At 37.0% G+C, this 23,750-nt stretch overlaps 1 protein-coding gene, 1 long non-coding RNA gene and 2 pseudogenes across 5 annotated transcripts in view; 1 reads left to right on the forward strand and 3 right to left on the reverse strand.

The window, feature by feature from the left end:
- The window catches only part of LOC107851112 (probable disease resistance protein At4g27220), a 30,794-nt gene extending 23,217 nt beyond the window's left edge, over positions 1-7,577 (reverse strand). For 3 of the 4 annotated variants that reach the window (XM_047401980.1, XM_047401970.1, XM_047401962.1), the window contains exon 1: positions 6,722-7,566. In XM_047401980.1, coding sequence (XP_047257936.1) covers positions 6,722-7,252 — 531 coding nt within the window. In that variant the 5' untranslated portion in view covers positions 7,253-7,566. Of the gene's footprint in view, positions 1-6,721 lie in introns of all 4 variants that reach the window. The other variant, XM_047401979.1, reaches the window with a different exon arrangement.
- On the forward strand, positions 632-5,382 carry LOC124890125. Its single transcript, XR_007048970.1, has 2 exons — positions 632-2,152; positions 3,967-5,382. It is a non-coding gene; the product is annotated as an uncharacterized LOC124890125 (long non-coding RNA).
- A 5,560-nt stretch (positions 7,578-13,137) lies between the features above and the next one.
- LOC124899219 lies at positions 13,138-15,699 on the reverse strand (annotated as a pseudogene).
- A 7,321-nt stretch (positions 15,700-23,020) lies between these two features.
- On the reverse strand, positions 23,021-23,611 carry LOC107851102 (annotated as a pseudogene).
- Between the last annotated feature and the right edge of the window lie 139 nt (positions 23,612-23,750).

Raw genomic sequence — 23,750 nt, forward strand, 5'->3', positions numbered from 1 at the left:
TGATTTGCTATTCCTCAGGCCTCAGCTAAGTGTCAAGTTTCATATAATATCCTTCCATGCTTCAAGATCTTATGTTCTAATATTTAGCGACTCCTCTTTATGTGATGTTAGTGGTAATGAGTAAATGTTTTTTGTTGATGGAAGATCATAGTATGCTTGTTTTAGATAAGGCCATAAGTGCGAAGTAAGGTTGAGGCCAAGTCTTTGATGCATGTGATGGTTAGCTGAAAGGGGTGTCTCTGTGTGTGTATGTTCTTGGGATAGCGTGTGGGATCTATATCGATAGATGGTTAGTAGAATATGTGAAGTGTTTCTTTATGAGTATTTTCTTTGAAGTTCATATGTGGTTATAGAGATAGGCTTGAATGACATGTTGGATTTTTTGTAAAGGAACGCTATATGTGCTAGCGACTTCGTAGTAATAGTTCAGAGTTAGCCATTGAAGTGGTAAGGCATGATAGGCTTAGGATGTGATCTTTTAAGAGATATAGAAGGTGGAATTTTATGGTTTAGACTTGTATCGTGGAGTGGCATGTAGTGTTTTGCGAGTTGGAGTTATGCCTGATCATAGTGAAGAGGATTTAAGTTACTATAGACATTGGTAGAAAGATTTATAAATGCCAATGCAAGAACAAATAAGTTGAATCGAATGAATGTGGTGTCTATGGGAAATAGTAAAGTTAAGGGAGTATTCGAGGAGTGTGCTAATCTTGAAAGTAAGAAGTCGCATTGACTAAGGCCTGGTAATTCTATCCTGATTTATGAGTTATATGTCTATATTCCAGGCTGCAAAGTAATGTCAATGTTGGGATCCTATAGTCGGATGTCTTGTGTGACTCATGCCCAAGATATATTGCTACCTAATGCTATTAGGACTTCTTTAGGAAGAGTGTTGATAAGATACTCCAGATTGAGTATAAGTTTCCAGTATAGTTCAGTCTATGTAGACAACAAATCAGTTTGACAGACAGTCAGACAAATACTGTGGTTTCCTACCTTTTCACCCAATCTTACTATCCCAAGTCTCATACGTATGACCACCCCGAGAGATAATTTATTCCATCCTTGTAAATTTCGAATTCAGTTCAGTCCAAGTAGTATGTTTCAGATTCAGCTATTTAGTCATGACTCAGTTCATAAGAGTTAAGCGAATAATCTCAAAGTTTCTCCAAGTATTTTAGCTCAGACAGTGTAATACCTTCGTACGATTCAAATCTTGTTGCATTAGGACTCTTACTTGCATAAATTATCACTTCTCAATTCAATATGTATGACTGGATCATGAACACTTCAAGGAAAATCCTAAATTTTCAGCATGAATCAGCTCCAAGAAGCAAGTAAAGTCAAGTCATCTCAGAATTCAGTTTCATGATAGAAGTTTAAATGTTTCAGATCAGTTGTGTCCTTTCTTAGAGGACATATCATGTCCGCGTTATTTCCTTACCTTAAAGGCTTCAATAAGTTTCTACCCATCATTCGGAGACGAATGATCCAAGGGGGAGATAATGTAACACCCTGCATTTTTCGGGCTAGAAATCTAAGCGTCATTCCTAGGCGTATAAACCCGAACTAGATGATTCCTTGTTAATATATGTGTGGTGATAAATCCTACATTTTGGGAATATCTTTGGAGACGAATTGAGGTCACAAAAATCCCCCAACTCAAAGACGAGTTGAAAACAATTCCATCGATTTAGTTTTAGTGGACACTTCAACTTGGGTCAATTTTCATTGAGTATAACTTCTCTTATATAGAGAAATGAGTGACCTAATATATATCAAATGAAAGGTCTTCGAAGTAGATTTCCAACGATACCAATTTCGTCTAAATCCGTCAATCGAGCGAAAAGGAATGGCCATTTTTGTGAGAGGCAGTAGTGTGTTTTTCTGCAGTCAGCTCCACGTTTTCCAGGGGCATTTGGGTCAATTCCACCCCTATTAATTCAGGCAAAACACTGAATTTTAACCCCAAAACAAAACTTTAGACCCACAAATTCACACTCTCCAAAATTCCTCCAAGAACTCTCTCAAGGGTTTCAAAATAAAAATCCGAATAACTCAAGATTCAACCGTGGGTTTTCAAAATTGATTAGAGATTTGGAATCTCCAATCTGCAAGATTCAAGAATCATCCATTATTTTTCATAATTGAGGTATGCGGGGTTTTTCTAAAATCTCATGGGCATAGAAATCATGTTTTAAGAATGGGGTTTTGAAATTTATGAAAAGTTTTGACGATATTGTTTTGGTCTTTAGACCTTTCCCCCAAATTGATTTGAAATTATATATATATATATATATATATATATATATATATATATATATATATATATATATATATATGTATGTGTTCAATAATGATTATTGAATTGAGAGCATGATTTACATGAAACCCCTCTCTTGATATAAATTTTTCCATGTTTCACATGATATGGATTGTTTTGAAATACATCTTGAAAAGCATGTTATAAAATGTCGTAATTTATGAATGACTTGGCTATGAATCTCGATTTCAAAAGAGAGGGTTGTTTGTATTGACAAATGTTGAATATCCATATAATGAAAGAGTGCATGGTTTTGCCAAATGAACATGACCACCATATGTTTTGAAGAGTTTTTGCATGAGTTTTGTTTTATGTTTCGGAACATGAAATCTTTTATATTATTTGCATGTGGGTGGTCTGAACTATGTTTTTATGAAAGATCTTACTAAATGCATTATGACACAGAAAACACAACTTGCAAGTCTTAGTATGAAGATACCAATTCAGACAATGCCATAACATACACAGACAAATACAGAAGTCAGTCTTTATTAGATTTTCATGTTTTAGAACTATAGAATGATGCATGTTCAAAAAAGGCTAAAATAGGGCATAAAGAGATGTTAGGTGGTTCTCCGAAGAAGGCATGAGTTCAGAAAACTCATTGTCCAAAACCGTGATTTGCCGATCCGAGTTTATATATTACGCTGGCCTAAAGCCGTGTGGCGTATCAGAATCAGAGACTTCAACCCTTTCGGCACACTTGGGTTGGGTGCTTCCCCGCCAAGTCAATGGCGGATTCCATATAGCCCGTGGAATATCAGACTTGTAGGGGAACGCCACCTAACTCAGAAGTAATACAAAGATCAGAAATGTTTTGACAAGAATGTCTTAGAATGTTTAAAATGATGCCCATGTGTTTTGGAAACTATTTTATACATGATGTTTTGTTAAATTGCTCTCATCTACTTTATATGTATACAAATACACTATTTTGGATTGCTTCGCGTGCCGGTACTTTTGTGTTGATCCCTACCCCCCTCCTTCCAGTTTCTGGGGAATAGTCTAGGGGTCCAGATAAACAGTAGATATTTCAGATGGCAGATCAGATTGTGCAGTGGTGAGCCTTCTATGATCCAGAAGGCCTGTTTATTTTCATTTATTTATCTTTAGTCATGTTTTGGTCTACTTGGGGCCTTGTCCCAGTTTTCAAATTATTAGTGATCATGTATTAGAGATTTCGCAGATGGTTTTTCAGATGTCGATGGGTGTTGTGGGACTTTAAATTCCATTATTGATTTTATTAGACTCATGACCATGTTTCCATAGTGTTGTGTGTTTTTCGCATTATCTTTTATCATAAGAATTATGTGCATGATTACCAGATAGATAAGGGTGTTCCGGGCCTTGATGGTTTGGAATGCTCATCACGGCCAGGGCCCCGGTTCAGGTCGTGACAGGGACGGGATTGAATCCTATTGAATCTTGAGTCATTTATGAGGAAATCCAACCTGGGGACTAGAGATTCTAGAACTAGGTCCAATGGAAAAAAGAATCACATGATGACGTGTTGTGAAAAATGCACTGTGTATTTATCCCTCCCTATGATGTGAGTGCATTCGCTTGTAATGATTGTGAGATTGAGTTTATTAAAACTGTTAATGAATATCTATAGTTTGTATGACTGAGGTGCTAAATTACAGGAGGACTCTCGACGGATTTCACCTATGTGAGTGTAGAGGAAGGCCGCTTCCTATGAGAATTAGGCTCATCTCAAAAGACACTCATTAAAATCAGGATAGCACAGGGCCGTAATGTGCTAGCTATAAAGCCCATGTCAACACCTTGACTATTATGTGTAAGCAGTAACTTTTTATTTCCCCAAAGCAGTCATAGTTTAAGTCTGAGACCACTAAGACTCTGGAATAAAAAATTACTGTTTTACTAAGTGGAGGTTCAATGCAGAGCACACCCTCATTATGCATGATAGTATTTCTTCAACTATTGGACTCTCTTATTAATATTAAAAATGAGAGGGAAATTGATGGTGCATTTTCAAATATTATCTTTTTTCTAAAGCATGCACTCCTTGTCTAAAGTGTTATGGCAACTATCTTTTTTCGAAAGCATGCACTACTTCTTGTCTAATGCTTTTGTTCCACCTATTCTTGTCTAATGCTTTTTTGTTTCCACCTTTTCTTGTCTAATGCCAATTGGTGGCATATTACTTCACCTTTGCAGTATAAGTTTCTATATATAAAGAAGGCTGCAATGCAATGCAAAAGTGTGAAAAAAGAATATTGTGTGTTAAAAAATAATTTCTTTTATAAAAAGAGAGTTTATTAATTGAAGGGAGGTGTTATTTTTGTGGAGCTTTGGACTCAACTCTTGTCCATAGTTGTTGAGTTATTGTGAGTAAGCTGTTGTATCCTGGAAGAGACAAGTCAAGAGTATTACTGCTGGACCGGTGAAACATTTGTTGCAGTGGGCTTGAATCTCCTTAAAGGGAGCGAGATATCCACGCCTAAACCGTAGAAGAAGAAAATAATATTTTTCTTTATTCATTCGTAATTTTCAGTTGTAATCAGTTGTAATATTTATTGCAATTTCAGCAACAATTGACAAACCTGCCAAGGGACCAGGTTCATCGACCGTTGAATTCTGGCAGTGCAAAGAGACCAGGTCCCTCGATCGTTGAACGTTCTGGCCGCCAAAAGTACAGCTAGGAAACTGTAGTTTTTGCAGAAAAGTTGGTGCACAGCAGTAGAGGATCAACAACTTGTCTTCTCTACTTTCAGTTCTCTACGTTTATTCTTCAGTTTTTGTTCTTTATCATAGAACCTGGTGAGGGACTAGGTTCCCATTACTGCAGTCAACTCACATAGAACTTATTCTGGTGTTAGCTGCTGATAAGGGACCTGGTTCCTTGATTCATGGTGGACACATACAAGTCAACAATTGTTATCAAAGCGGTACTTCCTATACAGTTAACACCGAGGGAGGATGCTGTTTTGATGGCTGCTCCACCTCATTTTAAGAAGCAGTAGGATCAATGGGAAAAAGAGCCTCAAAAGGAGAAAACTCTGGTTCTTAAAGCTGCTAGAGGAAAGTATATTAAAGAAGATAAAGACATGACTTATCTTACTCAGAGGTTTCAAAAGGTGGTAAGAAAGAATGGAGGATGTCTGAGAAGAGGAAGTGCAAGCAAGTCTTTAAATGGAAATGACTTGCTGCAAACTATGTTGTCAAGCAAGCTCTTGCTGATTTGGGAGACTCGTCCAGTGAATCTGATGAGTCTGCTGAAGATCAGTAGCGGAGCCAGAATTCTCACTGAGGGGTTCAGAAGTAAATATAAGGACTAGTCGAAGGGGTTCAACATCTATATATACATAAAAATATTTTTGACCATACAAAAATAGTATAATTTTCCGATGAAGGGGGTTCGTGAACCCCCTAAAATGTAGGTGGCTCCACCACTGCTGAAGATACGTCTATGCTGGCCATAGATAGGATGAAGATAACGTTCTCAAGTCGCTCTTTGCTCTTATGGCTAAATCAGGAGATGATAAAGATGAAGAGGTAACCGTTCTTAACATTAAAATGTGGTTTCCCCATTTTTTACCTAAGAGCTCAACCTTTTTTCTATCTTGTTGATTTGAACCCACAATCATAAGGTTCATTTGTGTCATTAGTTTGCAACGAGGGTTTTACAAAACTATTTTTGACACATGAACACTTATTAGAAGTACACGTCACCAAATCTAAATCAACCAATATTACTTGAATAAAAATAAAAATTGAACCTATTAAATTAAAACTAGACACAATTAATGGGTCTGATTTTTATTTTTAATGAGATCAATCTTTATTTTAGCAGTGTGGATCAAATTTTATTTGTGGATTCGATTTTTTATTTTTATTTTAAATAATACTATTGATTTATCTGGATTTGGTGATGAGGACCTCTGATAAGAGGTACGTGGCAAAATGGTTTTGTAAAACCACCGTTACAAAATAATGACATGAATTAACCTTTATGTAATAGCAGTTACATAGATGGTTCAAACTTTAAAAGGGTTGACATAGATGAGCCAAACTTATACGGATGACATAGATAAACCATTTTTAATAGTTCAATGACATATTTGAGCCTTTAATTTATTTCTAATTTTACCCTTTATGAAATAATTAATAACAACAAAAAATTTGTGGCTTATTTTAAATCAAGTTTGAAAAGTCTTCATTTTTCTTATAAACTTTGAGCCAGTTAAATACGTTCACATAAATTGGGACCGAGGGAGAATTATTTTACAAAATCATAATTTGGCATGTAAGTGCAATGCATGTACTAGAAACTGGTTTACGTTAAATACATGTAAGGCATGTAATACTAAAGTATTATCAGCTATCAATTCGTAAAATATTTAGCATTAAATTTTGGATTAATTCTAACATTACCTTAACATCTTCTAATAGTCGGAGGAGTTTGTTGAGATTCCTTGTTGCTGTTAACTGGCCTTGTATCGATGGTCCCGGGATGAACTCAACTTTTTTCACCCGGTAATTTTCTACCACCAAATTGGATCCAAAGTTTTCTCCGACCTCTTTAAGCTTGCAGAATTGATCCCGGATGTTCTTTGCTTGAGTGGAGACTTCCGAGCGAAGGCTGCATTTTGGACAGCATTTATACACAAGCATCGTAGCCGCTGCAATGCTTTCTTGCATAGCTTCCCATTCATTCTCGAGCTTATGAACATCTTTGAGCCACTTGATAACATCTGGTTTTCGTTTATAGCCTTCTCCCTCAGCTACTTCCACCTTTTGTTTGATATCATCTCTTAACGCTGTTAGCTCCTCCATTTCTGTCCTTAGATTTTCAGTTTTTGACGAGAAATGGACAATATTTTCAATCGTAGGATAGATGCATTTCGATACAAACTTTCCCACCTCAACAACAAAGCCACCTACTGCATTAAAAAGTATTTCCATTGAATAATTCTTAGTTAAAGAAAAAAAATGTGTTTTTGATTACAGTCATATATATGATGCTCTCAAAGATGATTATTAAACTGATTTTTTCTTCATTAGTTGTTGCAGAATTTTGAAAGCAAAGTAAAAAGTAGTAAAAAAGAAGGCAAATAGAATAAGTAAAACTTAAGGAAACTACTTTAATTAACAAAGCAAGCATATAGGAAGCTATGGAAAAGAAGAAATGCAATACTTTCTGAAGTAACACAAGAATCTCTTTGGTTTGGATCATATTCTGAACTTGATGGACATAAAAATTTGTTGTATCATAGAGCTTGAAGATTATCGTCTCTATGGTTTGCAAGTATAATACGTCTCTATTTATGGATTTCAAATTACCAGAAATGAAGAATGCTTCAAAGACCACCAAAGGATGTGGTGCAGTGGATCGGGCTGCTCCTCTGTTAACAAGAGGTCTCGCGTTTGAGCCCGGGTATGGAAAAATCCTTGGTAGGGAGATCTAGCCCCGAATGGTGCCCTACCCGGCCCGAATCCGGATTAGTTGGGCCCCAATGAGGGTGCCGGATACCGGATGGGAAACCAAAAATAAAAAAGGTTGCTTCAAACACTATATTTAGCTAATTAAAGATAAAAACCAAAGACATAGAGAATCTCTTAAAGTTGGCTTCAACTTTTTCATACCTCAATTGATCCTTGTATCTATTACACACTTCAAGTATTCAACCCCACACAAAAACTGTACCTATCAGCTATCACAGTGAGCTAGTTTGGTTGGGAACAAGTTATTCCGGAATTAGTTATTCCAAGATTGTTATTCCATCCTCAATAGTGGACGAATCTCGAGAGATGTTGTCATGCGATTTTTTTTTGGGATAAACTCATCCTAAAATTAATCTCAGTATAAATCATCTTTTATTCCTCATACCAAATGAGAAAGTTAAGCTCGTGATTTTCAAGCATGCTGACATGGAAAAGGGGACCAAGTAGTTTCTTCTTTCTTCTCATGTGTTCAAATTTGGAAGCTAATCGATGGACTGATGATGATGAACAATAAAGCTTCCCCAATCAAGTAATGAAAATGAAAAACTGTTGCCATTTATCATATTGTAGTGCTTTCTATTTCTTTCAGAACTACAATAGGAATCTAAATATGCAAAAAGCATATGAGAGAGAAAATAGGCAACAAAAGATTAATTAACATCTCCTGATTTGGTTCTAAAGAAATAAATCTTGATCGATGAAATTCGTGTTATGTGACAGCACGTTGAATGAGATTTGATACTACGTGATTGGTTCTTTCCTTATTTGAGTCATGAAGCGTAGCCTCCCTTCCAGTTGGATAGATGAACTTAAGGCAGCGAACTGTAACTATTATATTCTTTTTTAGTCTCTCCGGTCGCCGAGGGTGACAGCCTGTACAATGAGCGCTCGTTGTTCGTCTCACAGCATTTGTAGTCTCGCCTCGAGGCATATTGTGCTTTCATTTGCCGCGCGCATGCGGTTTCCTACAACAGCAGGGATTAAATTAAAAATGACTTAAATCATAGCTAACATCTAACATCAATATCTAGAAAATTTCTCAGTTTCTGTCATTTCGTTTTGACAAGAGCGGACAGTTTTATACTGTGAAAATATTAAAGTAGATTTTTTGAAATCATATATTTCTACTTTTCTAGCTAAGTTTCTAGAATAGTCTAGTATAGTATTTAGGATAATCAACTTGAAGAAATATCTATATTTCTAGGTATTTCTTGGTAGAAGAATCTAGAAAGTTATAATGTAGCCTCTTTGATATTTGCTTAGGACAAGTCTAGATATTCTAGAGTGTTAGATATTTGAGGATTACATTAGTAGAAGAGGGTAGAATACTCTAGATTTGTAGTATCTAGAATCATCCCTACACAAGTATGAATAGGGTATGGCATTAGGCATTTGTAACTAACCAAACAAACAAATCAATTCAAGTAGTTTTCTTCTATACCCAAGTTCTCTTATCCAATATCTTCCTTCCACTTTCATAGCTTCCTCTTCTTAGTTGAATCTTCCGATCTTAGTTAACGATCTTGGGCTAGCAGAAGGTCTCTCCAACTACACCTTTCTTTTGCTATTGGCACGACCCGAGCCGGGGCCCTAGCCGTGACGAGCAACCTGGACCATGAAGGCCCGGAACACCCTTCTCTATCTATTTGGTAATCATGCACATAATTCATATGATAAAAGATAATGCGGAAATAGAAATCCAATACGAAAACATGGTCAATCTGAATGTGATCATAATACTGATAACTGAAATCCAAAATATATCTGAATAATAATGTCTGACTCGGTCTGCGAAATCTCTACCATGAACTAATCAAAGTTGTCTGAAAGCTGGGAAAACACCCCCAGTAGACTATAACCTAACTAATAGTAGTAATATGAAATAACCAGGCCTTCTGAATCATAGAAGCCTCACCGCTGAAACTCCGATCTGTGATCTGAAATCTCTACTGTTTATCTGGACCCCTAGACTATTCCTCAGAACCTGGAAGGAGGGGGGTCAGCACAAATATATATATATATATATATATATATATAATATGAGAGCAAAGTTTTCACTAAACATCATGCATAAAGTAGTTTCTGAAAACACATGGGCACTTTCTGAAAACATGTAACCTGTGTAAACTTCAAATTCTGATCTGCGTATTACTTTTGAGTTAGGTGGTATCCCCTACAAATCTGATATTCCACGGACGGTATGAAATCCGCCATTGACTCGGCAGGGAAGCCTCCAACCCGAGTGTGCCGCAAGGGTTGGAGTTCCTGAATGTGATACGCCACAGGGCTCTAGGCCAGCGTAATATATAAACTCGGATCGACAAATCATGATTTTGGGCAGTCATGCCTTCTTCGGGGAACCACCTAAGCTCTCTTTATGCTCAATTTTTATCCTGTTCTGAAACATACATGTTTCTAGTTTCAATATCTGGAAAGTCTGATTTCAAACTTGCAACTCCTATTTCTGAGCCATAATGTCATAAGCATGATCTTTCATAAAAATTTAGTTTTCAGACCACCCAAACACGTAATTTGCAGAAGAGATTTCATGTTCCGAAACTCAAGTCAAAACCATACAAAACTTTCATCAAACATATGGTGGTCATGTGCTTTTGGCAAATCCATGCACTCTTTCATTAAATGCATATTCAAAATTCACAACCCTCTCTTGCGTGTTCAAAACTCATATCATTCTTTTCAAAACAATTCGTATCATATATGAAAATGGGAAAGCTCACAACACAAGAGGGATTCATTATAATTCATGCTCTCAAGACTGAAACACATACATATATATACATATAAACTGTCAAATCACTTTGGGGAGGGCCAAAAGACCAAAACAATGTCATTAAAGCTTCTAAAAACATGAATATGTTCATTATTCAAAAAATCCATTCTAGAACATGATTTTTCTATGCCCATGAGAATTTAGGAAAACTCCGCGTACCTCTATTTAAGAAATTGAGGGATGATCCCTGAAGCCTACGATGTGGGGATTCCAAATCTCCAATTATCTTCCAAAACCCACGATTGAATCTTGAGTTATTTGGGATTTTTGTTTGAAACCCTAAGGGGTATTCTTGTGAGAAAATTTGAGAAAAAGATTATATTTTGATGAATTGGGGACTAAATCTGGTGTTATAGACGATATTTGGGTGAGGTGAAATGACTAAAATGTCCCTAAGAAAACAAACAAAGTCAAAACTGTCCCTCAGTTGACAAGCTGAAGTAAAACGGGTATAACTCCTTACTCAGTTGTTGGATTTGGATGAAACCAGTTGCATTTGAAAGAAAGACTCAAAGAGATTTCATTTGATAGATATGAGATCTCCCAGTTCATTATATTTAGAGAGTTCTGATCGTTTGAAGTTGACCCTAAAATGCTCAAAACTGGGCAATAAGCCATGCGTTTTTCTACTGTTTTGAAATCCAAATGCAGCCTTACTCATTCCGAAAAATTCCAAAACTTATCCAAGATGTACTATGAGCTTTCCCGATCGTAACGCAACTTGAAAATCTAAAAACGGAGGTCGGAAAGGTTGAAAAGTTGTATCCCGAAGATTGCCAGCTAAAATGACTCTAAGTCCGCATTACACTTAAAATTTTTTTCAAGTTTGTAAGTCTAAGAGCACTCTATTACAGGCTAATCCATGCACGACTTTTACGGGGTGTTACAGCTATTCTCTACATATGCTACTTTATATTAGTTCAAGTCAGATATAGAGCAAAGACTTGAATCTAATGGATTCGACATTTCAGGTTCTTAGTGCTGAAATCTTATAGGATAGTACAGTTTGGCAACACTTTAATTTCAACTATCCACGTGAAAAATTTAAGATCGCATGATTAAAGGACACGATTAAAGTCTCTTGCTGGCAACATTCCTGTTGTTCTTTTCCTTCCTATACTTTTGCTTTATCAATTAAATAGTTGGAAAAAGAAAGGTTGTCTAAAGTACTTATATTAAATAAAAGAAGTATTCAGTTCAGCATTCTGATCAGAAACACTTTTTTCTTTCTTTACTTCAACAGTTGTTCAATGGAAATACTTATTAATGTTGTAGGTGTCTTTGTTGTTGAGGTGGGAAATTTTGTATCTAAATGCATATATCCTAAGACTGAAGGTATGGTCCGTTTTTGCAGAAGTATCATAGGATGTGTGTGTCTACTTGTGCACACCCAAAGTAAGAGGTCATAAATGTAATTGGAATTCAAGTTAACGGGCATGTTTATGTATTATGCCAAATATTTTCTGTTTCAATCTTAGGATAGATGCATTTAAATAAAACTTTCCCACCTCAACGACAATGCCACCTACTGCATTAAAAAGTATTTCCATTGAACAATTCTTAAGGTAAAGAAAAAACAACTGTTTCTGATTAGAATGCTATGATAGATTAAACAGATTGTTTCTTCTTTATTTATAGCACAACTTTGAAAAAGGCAAAAAGAAAAAGTAAAAAAGAAGCTAAGGTGAATAGAATAAGTAAAGTTGAAGGCAAATACAATTACTTTAATTGACAAAGCAAACATATAGGAAGGGAAAGAAGTAATACTTTATTCTTTAGAAAAGAATGGAGTAATGACTTTTCCCATTTTCCCTTGTGAAACATGATTGTATTTTTGTTTTTCTGAAGAAACAAAAGTTGTAACATTCAATAAGGCTAGCTATGGTCTTGTTGGTAACATAAGAATCAGAATTAAAGTTGTTGCACCCACTAAATTTATCAATTTTAAACTTCATGGAACTCATTTTTACTTGTTTGTCTTTTTCTACTACAAATAGTATTTGAAAATACAGAAAACCAAAGTAATTATTTTCCGATGAGGAATTTCAGACTGTGTTATAACCATAGAGCATACTCAGACAGAATCTTGGCTCTGATATTAGTTGTTAGCGGAATCGTAAAATAAAGAAATGGTTCGAATTTGAATGATCCAACATCCACCAGAGAACAACTGTCGTTATATTATTAACAAGAAAGGAGAGAGATCCCAAATACACCTAAGAGAATTGCTTGCTCAATTCTCTACTCTTACAATATATTTAACTTTTGGGATGGTTTTACAATGAACATAGACATAGAAAATGTGCTAAATTTTGAATGTACAACTTAAGAATGCTTTAAAATGTTTAAACACCGAAGCAATACCAGTTTATTACAAATATACAGGATGATCACACAATACAAATGAAACAAGAAATTACTCGGTGTACAATCAAAACAATCCAAATATCGGAACGAGGAAGCAAGGATAGTACAAACAAGGAACAATTATTGGCAGAAAAAACTTAAGACATCTGACAGGAAAATACATCACAGCAAACCGCACCGATTGGCTTCAGCTCGTAACTTTATATCCTGGTGCAGGAAGTTCCTTCTTCTGCTTTTTTAATCTCCTGAATGAAACAACAAAAAGTGAAGCTCAATACACTTTTTAACATTTGATTGATAACCCAATTGTGCTAGTGTTATTAACAATGTTCAGATTTTCTTTTTGTAAAAGCATATGTTATCACAGGGAGGTAAATGACTTAATTATAATAATGTTATTAAGTAGAGTGTTTGTAATATGTATTAACTATGTTAAAGTTGCAATAAGGAGATCACCTGAGATGCAGCAGAAACAACGTTAACTTTGATCCTTCTGTCATCAGTTTTACCCTTCTTTGTAACAACGCTCTAAATTTGACTTGAAGTTGTCATCATCCCATTCCAGTTGCTCCACCATTCTGATTCTCCTTCTATTATTTTGATATTTTTGGAGGTTTGAATAGAGGGAGGAACTTCCTTAATCCATCACAAGCGGTCACCTTGAGTTCCTCCAAGTGTTCCTACATACTTTGTGGCTCCCCCAACATTCCTAGTTCTGGTAAGCGATACAACTTTAACTTCCGAACCCTTGGAATTTCTGTGTTGTCAAGTGTTGCCTGATCACTTGAGTTGCATTGCACATACAACTCTACCAGCTGAAGGCAAACGTTAATTGTAATTTCTTCCAAGTTCTTGGGTACAGAACAAGCTCCACCATTGTTGAAAAGACATGTTAAATTTGCACATTGAGAGATAACCAGATGGCGTAATTTAGAAAATCTTAGACCCAAATGTTGACCGAAATCAGAAACACTCTTTAAATTATGTACATAACAGAGGTTGAGATATTCCAGATTTGGCAAAGGGTCAAATTGTCCACTTCCTCCTTGCACTGGTCCGAAAGAATAAGAACAACCCACTATTTTTAGTGATTTTAATCCATTAAAAGTGTTGTATGCACACAACTTCCTGAGACCCATGCAGGCGTGCAAGTACAAATCTGAAGCAAACTGCAACATGCCTGAGAGCTCTCCGTTACTGCAAATTTCACACTCGTAGACATTTATCACCCTTTTTGATTGTTGTATGGTACAAAAATTCTGGTTTCCCCAACATCAATGCGAAATCCTCTCAATCTAGTCATCCAGGTGTAATCTGTATTGAAAAATGATGAGCTATCCACTCTAATAGAAAGATAAGTCAAGAGTATGTAGAGATGATATCTCATCAAAAGAAGTCGCTCCAAGAGAGAAAAACGGCATATTTAACATTTCAATGCTAGGGAATTTAAGGAAAAATCCTTTGCTGATGCTCTTCATGTTAGCAACATACATATTTAATAGCCTCAGATTTGTCAAATTGTCCATTCCTTGCGGCAGACAACGTAACAATGTATGATCACAATCGAGCACTAGCAAGTTATGAAGATTAGCAACAGGTGGTAACTCTTTCAACTCAAAGAAAAACTGTAGTATTAGAGCATGTAAGGCAGTTCTCTAATACCAGTTCGACTCAGATTCAGAACTCTTAGAGCTGGAAATGCCAAAAAGAATTCCTTGGGTATTTTCGCAAGGGGTTTATTGTCTTGTAAATGTAAAGATGTTGTCTTTGGACATTTCGTCAAGCAATCAGGTAGACATTCAATTTTGTTGCTTACGAAGGATATTCTCTTGACAGAAGCTGATATTTTGATATGTGATATCTCAGTCAACCCAATTCCAGCTTGAAAAACAGAAGTGTGTTCATCCCCAAAGGTACTAGCTATCCATCTTGCAACATCACGAACCACGTCATGCATTTTAACACAATCCACAACCTGCGCCCTCACAATCTCCATCTTATCGGCTTCTAGCAAGCAGACATCTTTTAGACTCTCAATCAACGTAATACCCCAGTTGTAGGCTTCTTCATATGTTTCATGTTCACCGAGGATCCCCTCTGCCCACCAGCAATGTATGAGATCATCTATCGGAATAGTGGCCGGATATAAGGAGCAATATAAGAAACAACTTTGAATGTCACCTCTCTTTTTGTTCACATGTTTGCTTATTTGCTCTGAGGATAATTCAATATCCTGAGATTCTAAAGAATCAAAACTCCACTTGATGACCTTGTAAACCTTATCTTTTCAAAGCATCTTCCCAGAGCTCAACCCTCGTCTTCCCTCTCATGGATGATCCACTAACAATGATTGCTAAAGCTAAACCATCACAATCTCTTGCAACTTCCTTTGCCAATGGATGGATTTGCTCCAGATTGACAATATTTCCCACATTTTTAGCAAACAGTTGCCAAGATTCATCCTCATCCATTGTGTAAACCTTCATTTCAACGTCAGTTTTCATTTGGTTACAAACACTCAAAAAATGAGAAGTTATAATTACCTTGCTTCTCGCGGTTAGTTGGGTGATAGGTGGTCTACGGCTGACCCTCTGGCCAAAGAAATTTAGAAAAGAGATGAAGAAGAAGTAACAAGAGAGATTGGGGCAATTTTTCTCCTTTATTTCCGCGCAACTACTTCTAAGACTATTTCAAAGAAAGAGCACAACTACTTCTAAGACTATTTTAAAGAAAGAAATCCACCACCCATTAGTTAGCATCATAACAATCCACCCCACTTGAAATCACCTTGTCCTCAAGGTGAAACTGAGGGTAAGTACGGGAAAAACGCCATTTATCTTCCCATGTTGCATCTTCCCTTGATTGACCAACCCATTTAACCAAAATCTCTGTTTTTGGCCGATATTTCCCTTTCTGCACGACTCGTTCTTCCAAGATACCCTCTGGTTGAGGTGCCACCTGTAACTGGACAGGTTCGTTGACAGGAGGTGGGATCGGTTCCGGGACAGGGCCTTCTCTTTTCCGTAACAAACTCACATGAAACACATCGTGAATTAAGGAACCAGGAGGTAATTCAATCCGATATGCAACCTTTCCTACCTTAGCAAGAATTTTGTAAGGGCCAAAAAAACGCGGACTTAACTTAGCTGATGTTCGGGAGACCACACTTGACTGTCTATATGGCTGTAGTTTAACATAAACATGATCCCCTACCTCAAATTCCAATTCACGACGGCGTTGGTCCGCAAAATGCTTCATACGGTCTTGAGCTTTGAAGAGGTTGGCTCGTAAGGTTTTCAGCATCCGATCACGGTCTTGAAGGTAGTCTTCGACAGCTTGAACCTTAGTCGTTCCTGGAACATACGGCAAGATTTTTGGAGGCAGCCGTCCATAAACAACCTGAAAAGGAATCAGCTTGGTGGAAGTGTGAACTGAAGTATTATAGCTATATTCCGCCCACGGTAGCCAATCCACCCATTTTTTTGGCTTGTCACAAACAAAACAACGCAAGTATTGTTCCAGAATCCGATTGACAACTTCTGTTTGTCCATCCGTCTGCGGATGATAGCTAGAACTCATGCATAAAACCGACCCTTGCAGCTTGAATAGAGCTTGCCAAAAGGAACTTATGAAAATTTTATCACGATCACTTACAATGGTTGAAGGGATACCATGCAAGCGGACAACGTTGGCTACAAAATCTCGAGCTACACTTGCAGCAGTAAATGGGTGCCGCATAGGAACAAAGTGGGCATATTTTGAGAGTCGATCTACAATCACCATTATCACTGTAAACCCGTTAGACGCAGGTAATCCTTCCACGAAATCCATGCTAATGTCCTCCCAAATTCTGTCTGGAACCGGAAGTGGCTGCAACAACCCAGCAGGCTGCATGGTGTCCGTCTTGGCTCGCTGACACTCATGACATTCCCGGATATATCTTTTCACAAAATCTTTCATGCCCAACCACCAAAAATTGTGCTTCACCTTAGCAAGAGTTTTATGAAACCCAAAATGGCCTCCTTCGGGAGAGGAGTGACACATAACCAGCACAGTGGATAGAAGAGGAGAATTGGAGCTTAACAATATAGCATCATTTCTAAACCAAACTCCATCATGCTTCACAAGGTTACCTTTAAATTTAATAGGCAAGGATGAAGGTAAATTCAAATAAAAAGGGTCTGTGTGTACCTCTTCTTGAATGGTGGTCCAAATGGTGGAACAAGGATGTGAAACATTTAGATAATGAAACTCGGGCGTACGAGAGAGGGCATCTGCGCCTTGGTTCAAACTTCCCTTCTTATATTCAATTTTGTAGTCAAATCCCAAAAGCTTGGGTAGCCATCTGGACTGAACTGGGGTAGTGATTCGTTGCTCCATTAAATACTTGAGACTGACATGGTCTGTTTTCACCACAAAAGGTCGCCCCAGTAAATAGTGCCGCCATTTCCGAACCGCCTTTACAATAGCTAACATCTCCTTCTCATATGTAGACCAAGATAACATGATTCCCTTTAAAGGAGCACTGAAATAAGCCAAGGGTCTTCCACGTTGAGTGAGAATAGCTCCTATACCCACCCCACTCGCATCACACTCCACAGTAAATGGGTGAGACCAATCGGGCAAAGCCAAAGTAGGAGGGGTTGTCAGGGCAATCTTCAACTCCTGGAAAGCCACTTCTGCCTTTTCATTCCAAATAAAAGGGCCTTTGCCAACTAGTTTATGCAAGGGGGCAGCAATACTTCCAAATCCCTTGATAAACTTTCGATAATAACCCGCCAACCCCAAGAAACCGCGTACCCCTTTTGCGTTAGTTGGAGTAGGCCATGAAAGTACAGCCTTAACTTTATTTTCTTCAACCGCCACACCTCCCGATGATATGACATGCCCCAAATAATTAACTTGAGAAACTCCAAAACAACATTTTGAGAGCTTGGCAAAAAGTTGATTAGTATTTAATAATCCCAAAGCAGTACGTAAATGCCCAAGATGATCATTCAAGGTCTTTGAATAAATAAGAATATCATCAAAGAATACCAATATAAACTTACGCAGGTATGGCCTGAAAATGTCATTCATTAAGCATTGAAAGGTGGCTGGAGCATTGGTGAGGCCAAAAGGCATAACAACGAACTCATAATGTCCGTCATGCGTTCGGAATGCTGTCTTTGGAATATCAGTTTCCCGAACCCGTATTTGGTGATAACCAGCACGAAGGTCAAGCTTAGAAAAGATCGTAGCACCATATAGTTCATCGAGTAGCTCGTCTATTACTGGAATTGGGTACTTGTCCTTCACAGTGATGTCATTGAGAGCCCTATAGTCCACGCAAAAACGCCAAGTGCTGTCAGATTTCTTCACTAACAAGACCGGCGATGAGAACGGGCTATGGCTGGGGCGAATTAACCCATCACGCAGTAACCCCCTAACTTGTTTTTCAATTTCCGTCTTTTGCAAATAAGGTTGGCGATATGGCCGAGAGCTCACTGGTTTGGCTTCGGGAATTAAGGGTATGTCATGGTCATGGAAACGCCTTGGGGGCAATTCTTTTGGCTCTTGAAAGACCTGCTCATATTCAGTTAAAACATGTTGAACGGTTGGACAAGGACTTGAGGTAGAAGAAAGCTCCGATTCGACCCGATTAACCTGGAGAAGTAAGGCAATACCCTGTATTCCCATCAATTCGTTAGCCTTTAAAGCAGTCAAATCCGACCCCCGCAACCCTTGTAACTTATGTGTTGAACCAGCCTGATGGAATCCAAGAGTGAGATTCTGGAAGTCGATTTCAATAGGCCCCAAAGTCTTCAACCACTGAACGCCTAAGACAATAGGACAAGCTGCGATTGGCAGAACAAAAAAATCGGTGGTTATAGTGTAACCTTGAATAATGATTGTAAGTCCTCGCACTCGTCCCACACAAGCTAACTTGTCACGGTTTGCGACGACCACTTCCAATTTGACCCCATTATCCACCGTCAATCCGAACCGCTCCACTAACGATTGCTCGATGAAATTGTGGGTACTACCACCATCAATTAAGACCACCAAATCTTTGTTATGAATTTTTCCAGGCAACCTTAAGGTTTGGGGAAGGATGGTGCCGGTAATTGCGTGGAAAGAAATCTCAGCGGAAACCTCATCAGGAGGGTTCTCATTGGCTTCATCCTCATGGCTGCTGCTCTCTTCAACGTCATCGACTTCACTGATCATGAATAATTGGGGCTTGGTGCACTTATGACCCGGAATGTAGCGTTCATCACAGTAGTAACACAACCCCTTTTCCCGACGTTCTTTAGCCTCTGCTCCTGATAAACGGCGAACTGGACTTGGGGCAGGTAAAGCTAGGCATTGAGATGGTGCTGGGCCTAAAATTCCAGCAGAGTGTGGGCCTTTAGGTAGGGAATTAAAACTGGTAACCCGAGGAGACGGGGTAACCCGCCGTTGCAAGTTCAATTTCTCCTCAACCAACCTGGACAACCCCATTGCATCTGTCATGGTGCGTGGCTTCTTGAGTTTCACCTCCAACCGTATATCTTCCTTCAGCCCACCTACAAAACAGCCAAGTAAGAAAGACTCCGGTAGGTTATCAATACGGTGTGACAATCGTTCGAAAGCTTCAATATAAACTGCAACTGTGGTGATCTGTTTGAGTCGATGAAGGGATTCTGAAGGGTCATCATAATCAGTCGGCCCAAAACGACTCAGCAAAGCCGCGGTAAATTCCCTCCATGTCATCGGACCTCGTGATTTGGCAAACCACCGGTGCCACTGTAAGGCAATACCGTCAAGATGAAAAGAGGCAAGATTGACCCGATCTGTATCAACGACGTTCTGAAATTCAAAGTATTGTTCAGCCTGAAATATCCACCCCGTAGGATCATCACCACTAAACCGAGGAAAATGGAGTTTCAGGTAGGGTTTCCCTACATTACCGATTGTGGATCCCTTGCCAGAGCCAGAAGGTTTGTCAGAATCCTTCTCCTTAATCTCCCGAACGTCTGTCACTAACTTGTGGAACATGGCAGTGAGCTTTTCGAGAGTTTCATTAGTGTGTTGCTGGAATTGTTCGAGAGACTGCTTGCGTGTTTCCATTGGATCAAACCCGCTCTGATACCACTGATAGGTGGTCTACGGCTGACCCTCTGGCCAAAGAAATTTAGAAAAGAGATGAAGAAGAAGTAACAAGAGAGATTGGGGCAATTTTTCTCCTTTATTTCCGCGCAACTACTTCTAAGACTATTTCAAAGAAAGAGCACAACTACTTCTAAGACTATTTTAAAGAAAGAAATCCACCACCCATTAGTTAGCATCATAACATTGGGGCACACCTACGTCATCCAAATTTATTGGTTCCCAAACATCATCTAGTATGAGAAGGAAACTTTTTTCTTCCTTGAGCCTTTCACAAATTTTGCTGGAAATGCTTTGATCACCTCCCTCGCTATCTATCTTTATGTTTAATATGCTGGCAATTTGTGCTTGAACCTTTCTTATGTCTATTGGCGGTTTGGGCACGGTGACCCATATCACAACACCAAAAGACAGTTTACGACTTAGCACACCAGTCTTTAGGAGCTCATTGTTTAGATTAGTCACCAATGTTGTTTTCCCAACTCCTGCTCCCCACACACCTATGATGAATACCTGAAAGGATTCAAATACTTAAACAAAATATTTACATACACACAAGTGAAAGATGCAACAATAATAGTCATATAAAAAAATTAAGAAAATTTCAGAAACACGAACTTAGGAGGCTTTGATCACTCAGTATATATTATGCAGTGATATTGTATACATTCATAAACACTGTTTATAGAATATTTATACATTTTTTTATTTTCAATCCCGTCCAACTCAAATTTCTCTAAAGATTTCCAAATTATATATATGAGCTCCTCTAGATATTTCTAGTCTTCTTATATATTATTCACTTCAAAAAATATTCATGTTTACAGTAGGTTAAATTTTAAAATCAAGCATTGAAGAAGGACGAGAAGAAGAAATGACTCATCTAATCTATGTCACTATCGTTATAGAAAGATTTATTCGTGTCATTAGTTTGCAGAGCAGCGGTTATTTTTAACAGCCGGTTTTTAAGAACAGCCTTGCCATGTGGCAGCTTATTAGAGGGACTCGTCATTTCTTTTTAAATTTTAAAAAAAATTAATTTTGTTTTTAATTTTTTTTATCCATTAAATAGAATCCACCCAATTTTTTGATCCATTAAAAATTAATTTGTTCTATACTTCTAAAATTTAATTAATTTTTCAGGATCAAACAAATATTTAAAGAATTTTTTTTTGTAAAATCTACTACTAAAATTTATAACCAAACGCTATTCTAGTCAAGCATATAGTATTTCTTAGCATACATGAAATATTTTGTCAGCCGAATGAAAGTAACTTTTTAGTTTTTTATTTTTTATTAACCATAGAATGGCATCATCAGCATCAGGGGTGGCTCAAGCAAATTTATGGCCTAAGGTAAAAATCAAATGGAGGCCTTGCGTTTTATTTTTTTATATAAATTGTTTTTCTATAAATATGAATTTAATATATTTCTTAAAATTTGTAATTTATTATTACTAAACAAAAATAGGCCTCTCAAATTTTGGGGTTTTAGGCTGCCGCCTTTTCTCTTAAAGGGTTGAGCCGCCCCTAATCAGCATTCAACATTTGTATGTAACACTTTATGCATCATCATTTATCATTGCAAAAACTAGAAGACGACAACATGACGACATATATAGTATACATAGAGTTGGCAAAATGAGAAGCTAACTAGTAATAATATAATAATAATATTTGATGTTTATATATCCTTTCAGCTTCAACTGAAAAATGACAAAAGCTTTAGTTAACGTGAATCTTTTAAAATAAATAAATAAATAAAGTGATAAAACGCGTGGAGAGTATACTCTCTCCGTTCCCTTTTAGTTACTTGTCCTTTAATTAAAATAACTATTTTATTATAATATATTTATTAAATGATGTTTACTATTGTATTTGAAATTAATTTGAAGAAAAAAATAATTAATATTAAAGGTAAAATATGAAAACAATCTTAATATGTCAAAAATGACAAAAAAACGAATCGAACGAGAATGTTTTAAGAATATAAAAATTAATTAAATTTTAAAAGCATAGATCAAACTAATTTTCAATGGATCAAAAAGCGTAGATTTTTTTTAATGGATAAAAAAAATTTAAATAAATAAAAAATGACGTGGCCCTCTAATAAGCTGTCACGTGGCAAGGCTGTTTTTTTAAAACCGGCTGTTAAAAAGTAATGGCATGGATGAGCAAGTTTTGTAATGGCAATGACATAAATGAGCCCAACTTTTAACGGATGACATAAATAAGCCATTTCTGTTAGTTCAGTGGCATATTTGAACCTTTTCCTTATTTTTAATGAGTCCCGTGTGGATCAAATTTTATTTTAATTTTGATTTTAAATAATACTATCGACTGATTTGGATTTGGTGACGAGGAACTCTGATTAGAGGCACGTGGAAAAATGGTTTTGTAGAACCACTGTTAGAAATAATGAAATGAATGAACCTTTCAGTAATAGCAGTGACATAGATGAGTCAAACATTTAAAATCTCTACCATAGATAAGACAAACTTATAACGGATGACATAGATGAGCCATTTTTAATAGTTCGATGACATATTTAAGCCTTTAATTTATTTCTCATTTTACCCTTTATGAAATAATTTATAATAGAAAAAAAATATACTTTTGTGAGAAGAACATTCAGACTATAAAATCTAATTACACAGGAGTTAAAGGCGAATTTAGGATTTTGGGTTTATGGGTTCCCATATTAGATAAAAATAAAATCAAATAGTAACTGATTTGAACCCACAACCAAGAGGTCAATAAACCTTTACAAGTCCTTCTACTCCACTAGACCAACAACACAATTTATTTATGGATTCCCAACTTATAATTGTTATATATGTACTGAATTTCTCTATAGAAATATTACATCTGCACGAAAGTTAATGGGTCCCGGGAACCCTCACCCGGCCTTTTAGATCCTCCCCTCACGAGTAAATGAAATTACAAGCAATCAATTCGTAAAATATTTAGCATTAAATCTTGGATAAATTCCAACATTACCTCATCATCTTCCAATAGTCGTAGAAGTTTGTTGAGATTCCTTGTTGCTGTTAACTGGCCTTCTATTGATGGTCCCGGGATGTGCTCAACTTTTTTCACCCGGTAATTTTCTACCACCTAGTTGGATCCAAAGTTTTCTCCAACCTCTTTAAGCTTGCAGAATTGATCCCGGATGTTCTTTGCTTGAGCGGAGACTTCCGAGCGAAGTCTGCATTTTGGACAGCATTTATACACTAGCGTCTTAGCCACTGAAATGCTTTCTTGCATAGCTTCCCATTCATTCTCGAGCTTATGAACATCTTCGATCAACTTAACAACATCTGGTTTTGGCTTATAGCCTTCTCGCTCAGCTCCTTCCAACTTCTCTTTGATATCGTCTCTAAACTTTGCTAGCTTCTCCATTTCCTTCCTCAGGTTTTCAATTTTTGTCGAGAAACGGACGATATTTTCAATCTTAGGATAGAAGTATTTGGATACAAACTTTCCCAACTCAACAAGAATGCCACCCACGGAATTAGAAAGTATTTCCATTGAATAATTCTTAAGGTAAAGAAGAAAAAAATGTGTTTTTGATTATAGTATTATATATGATGCTCTCAAAGATGATTATTAAATTGATCTTTTCTTCATTATTTATAGCAGAATTTTGAGAGCAAAGTAAAAAGTTAAA

The sequence above is a fragment of the Capsicum annuum genome, chromosome 1, assembly GCF_002878395.1.
Source record: "Capsicum annuum cultivar UCD-10X-F1 chromosome 1, UCD10Xv1.1, whole genome shotgun sequence".
Taxonomy (NCBI): domain Eukaryota; kingdom Viridiplantae; phylum Streptophyta; class Magnoliopsida; order Solanales; family Solanaceae; genus Capsicum; species Capsicum annuum.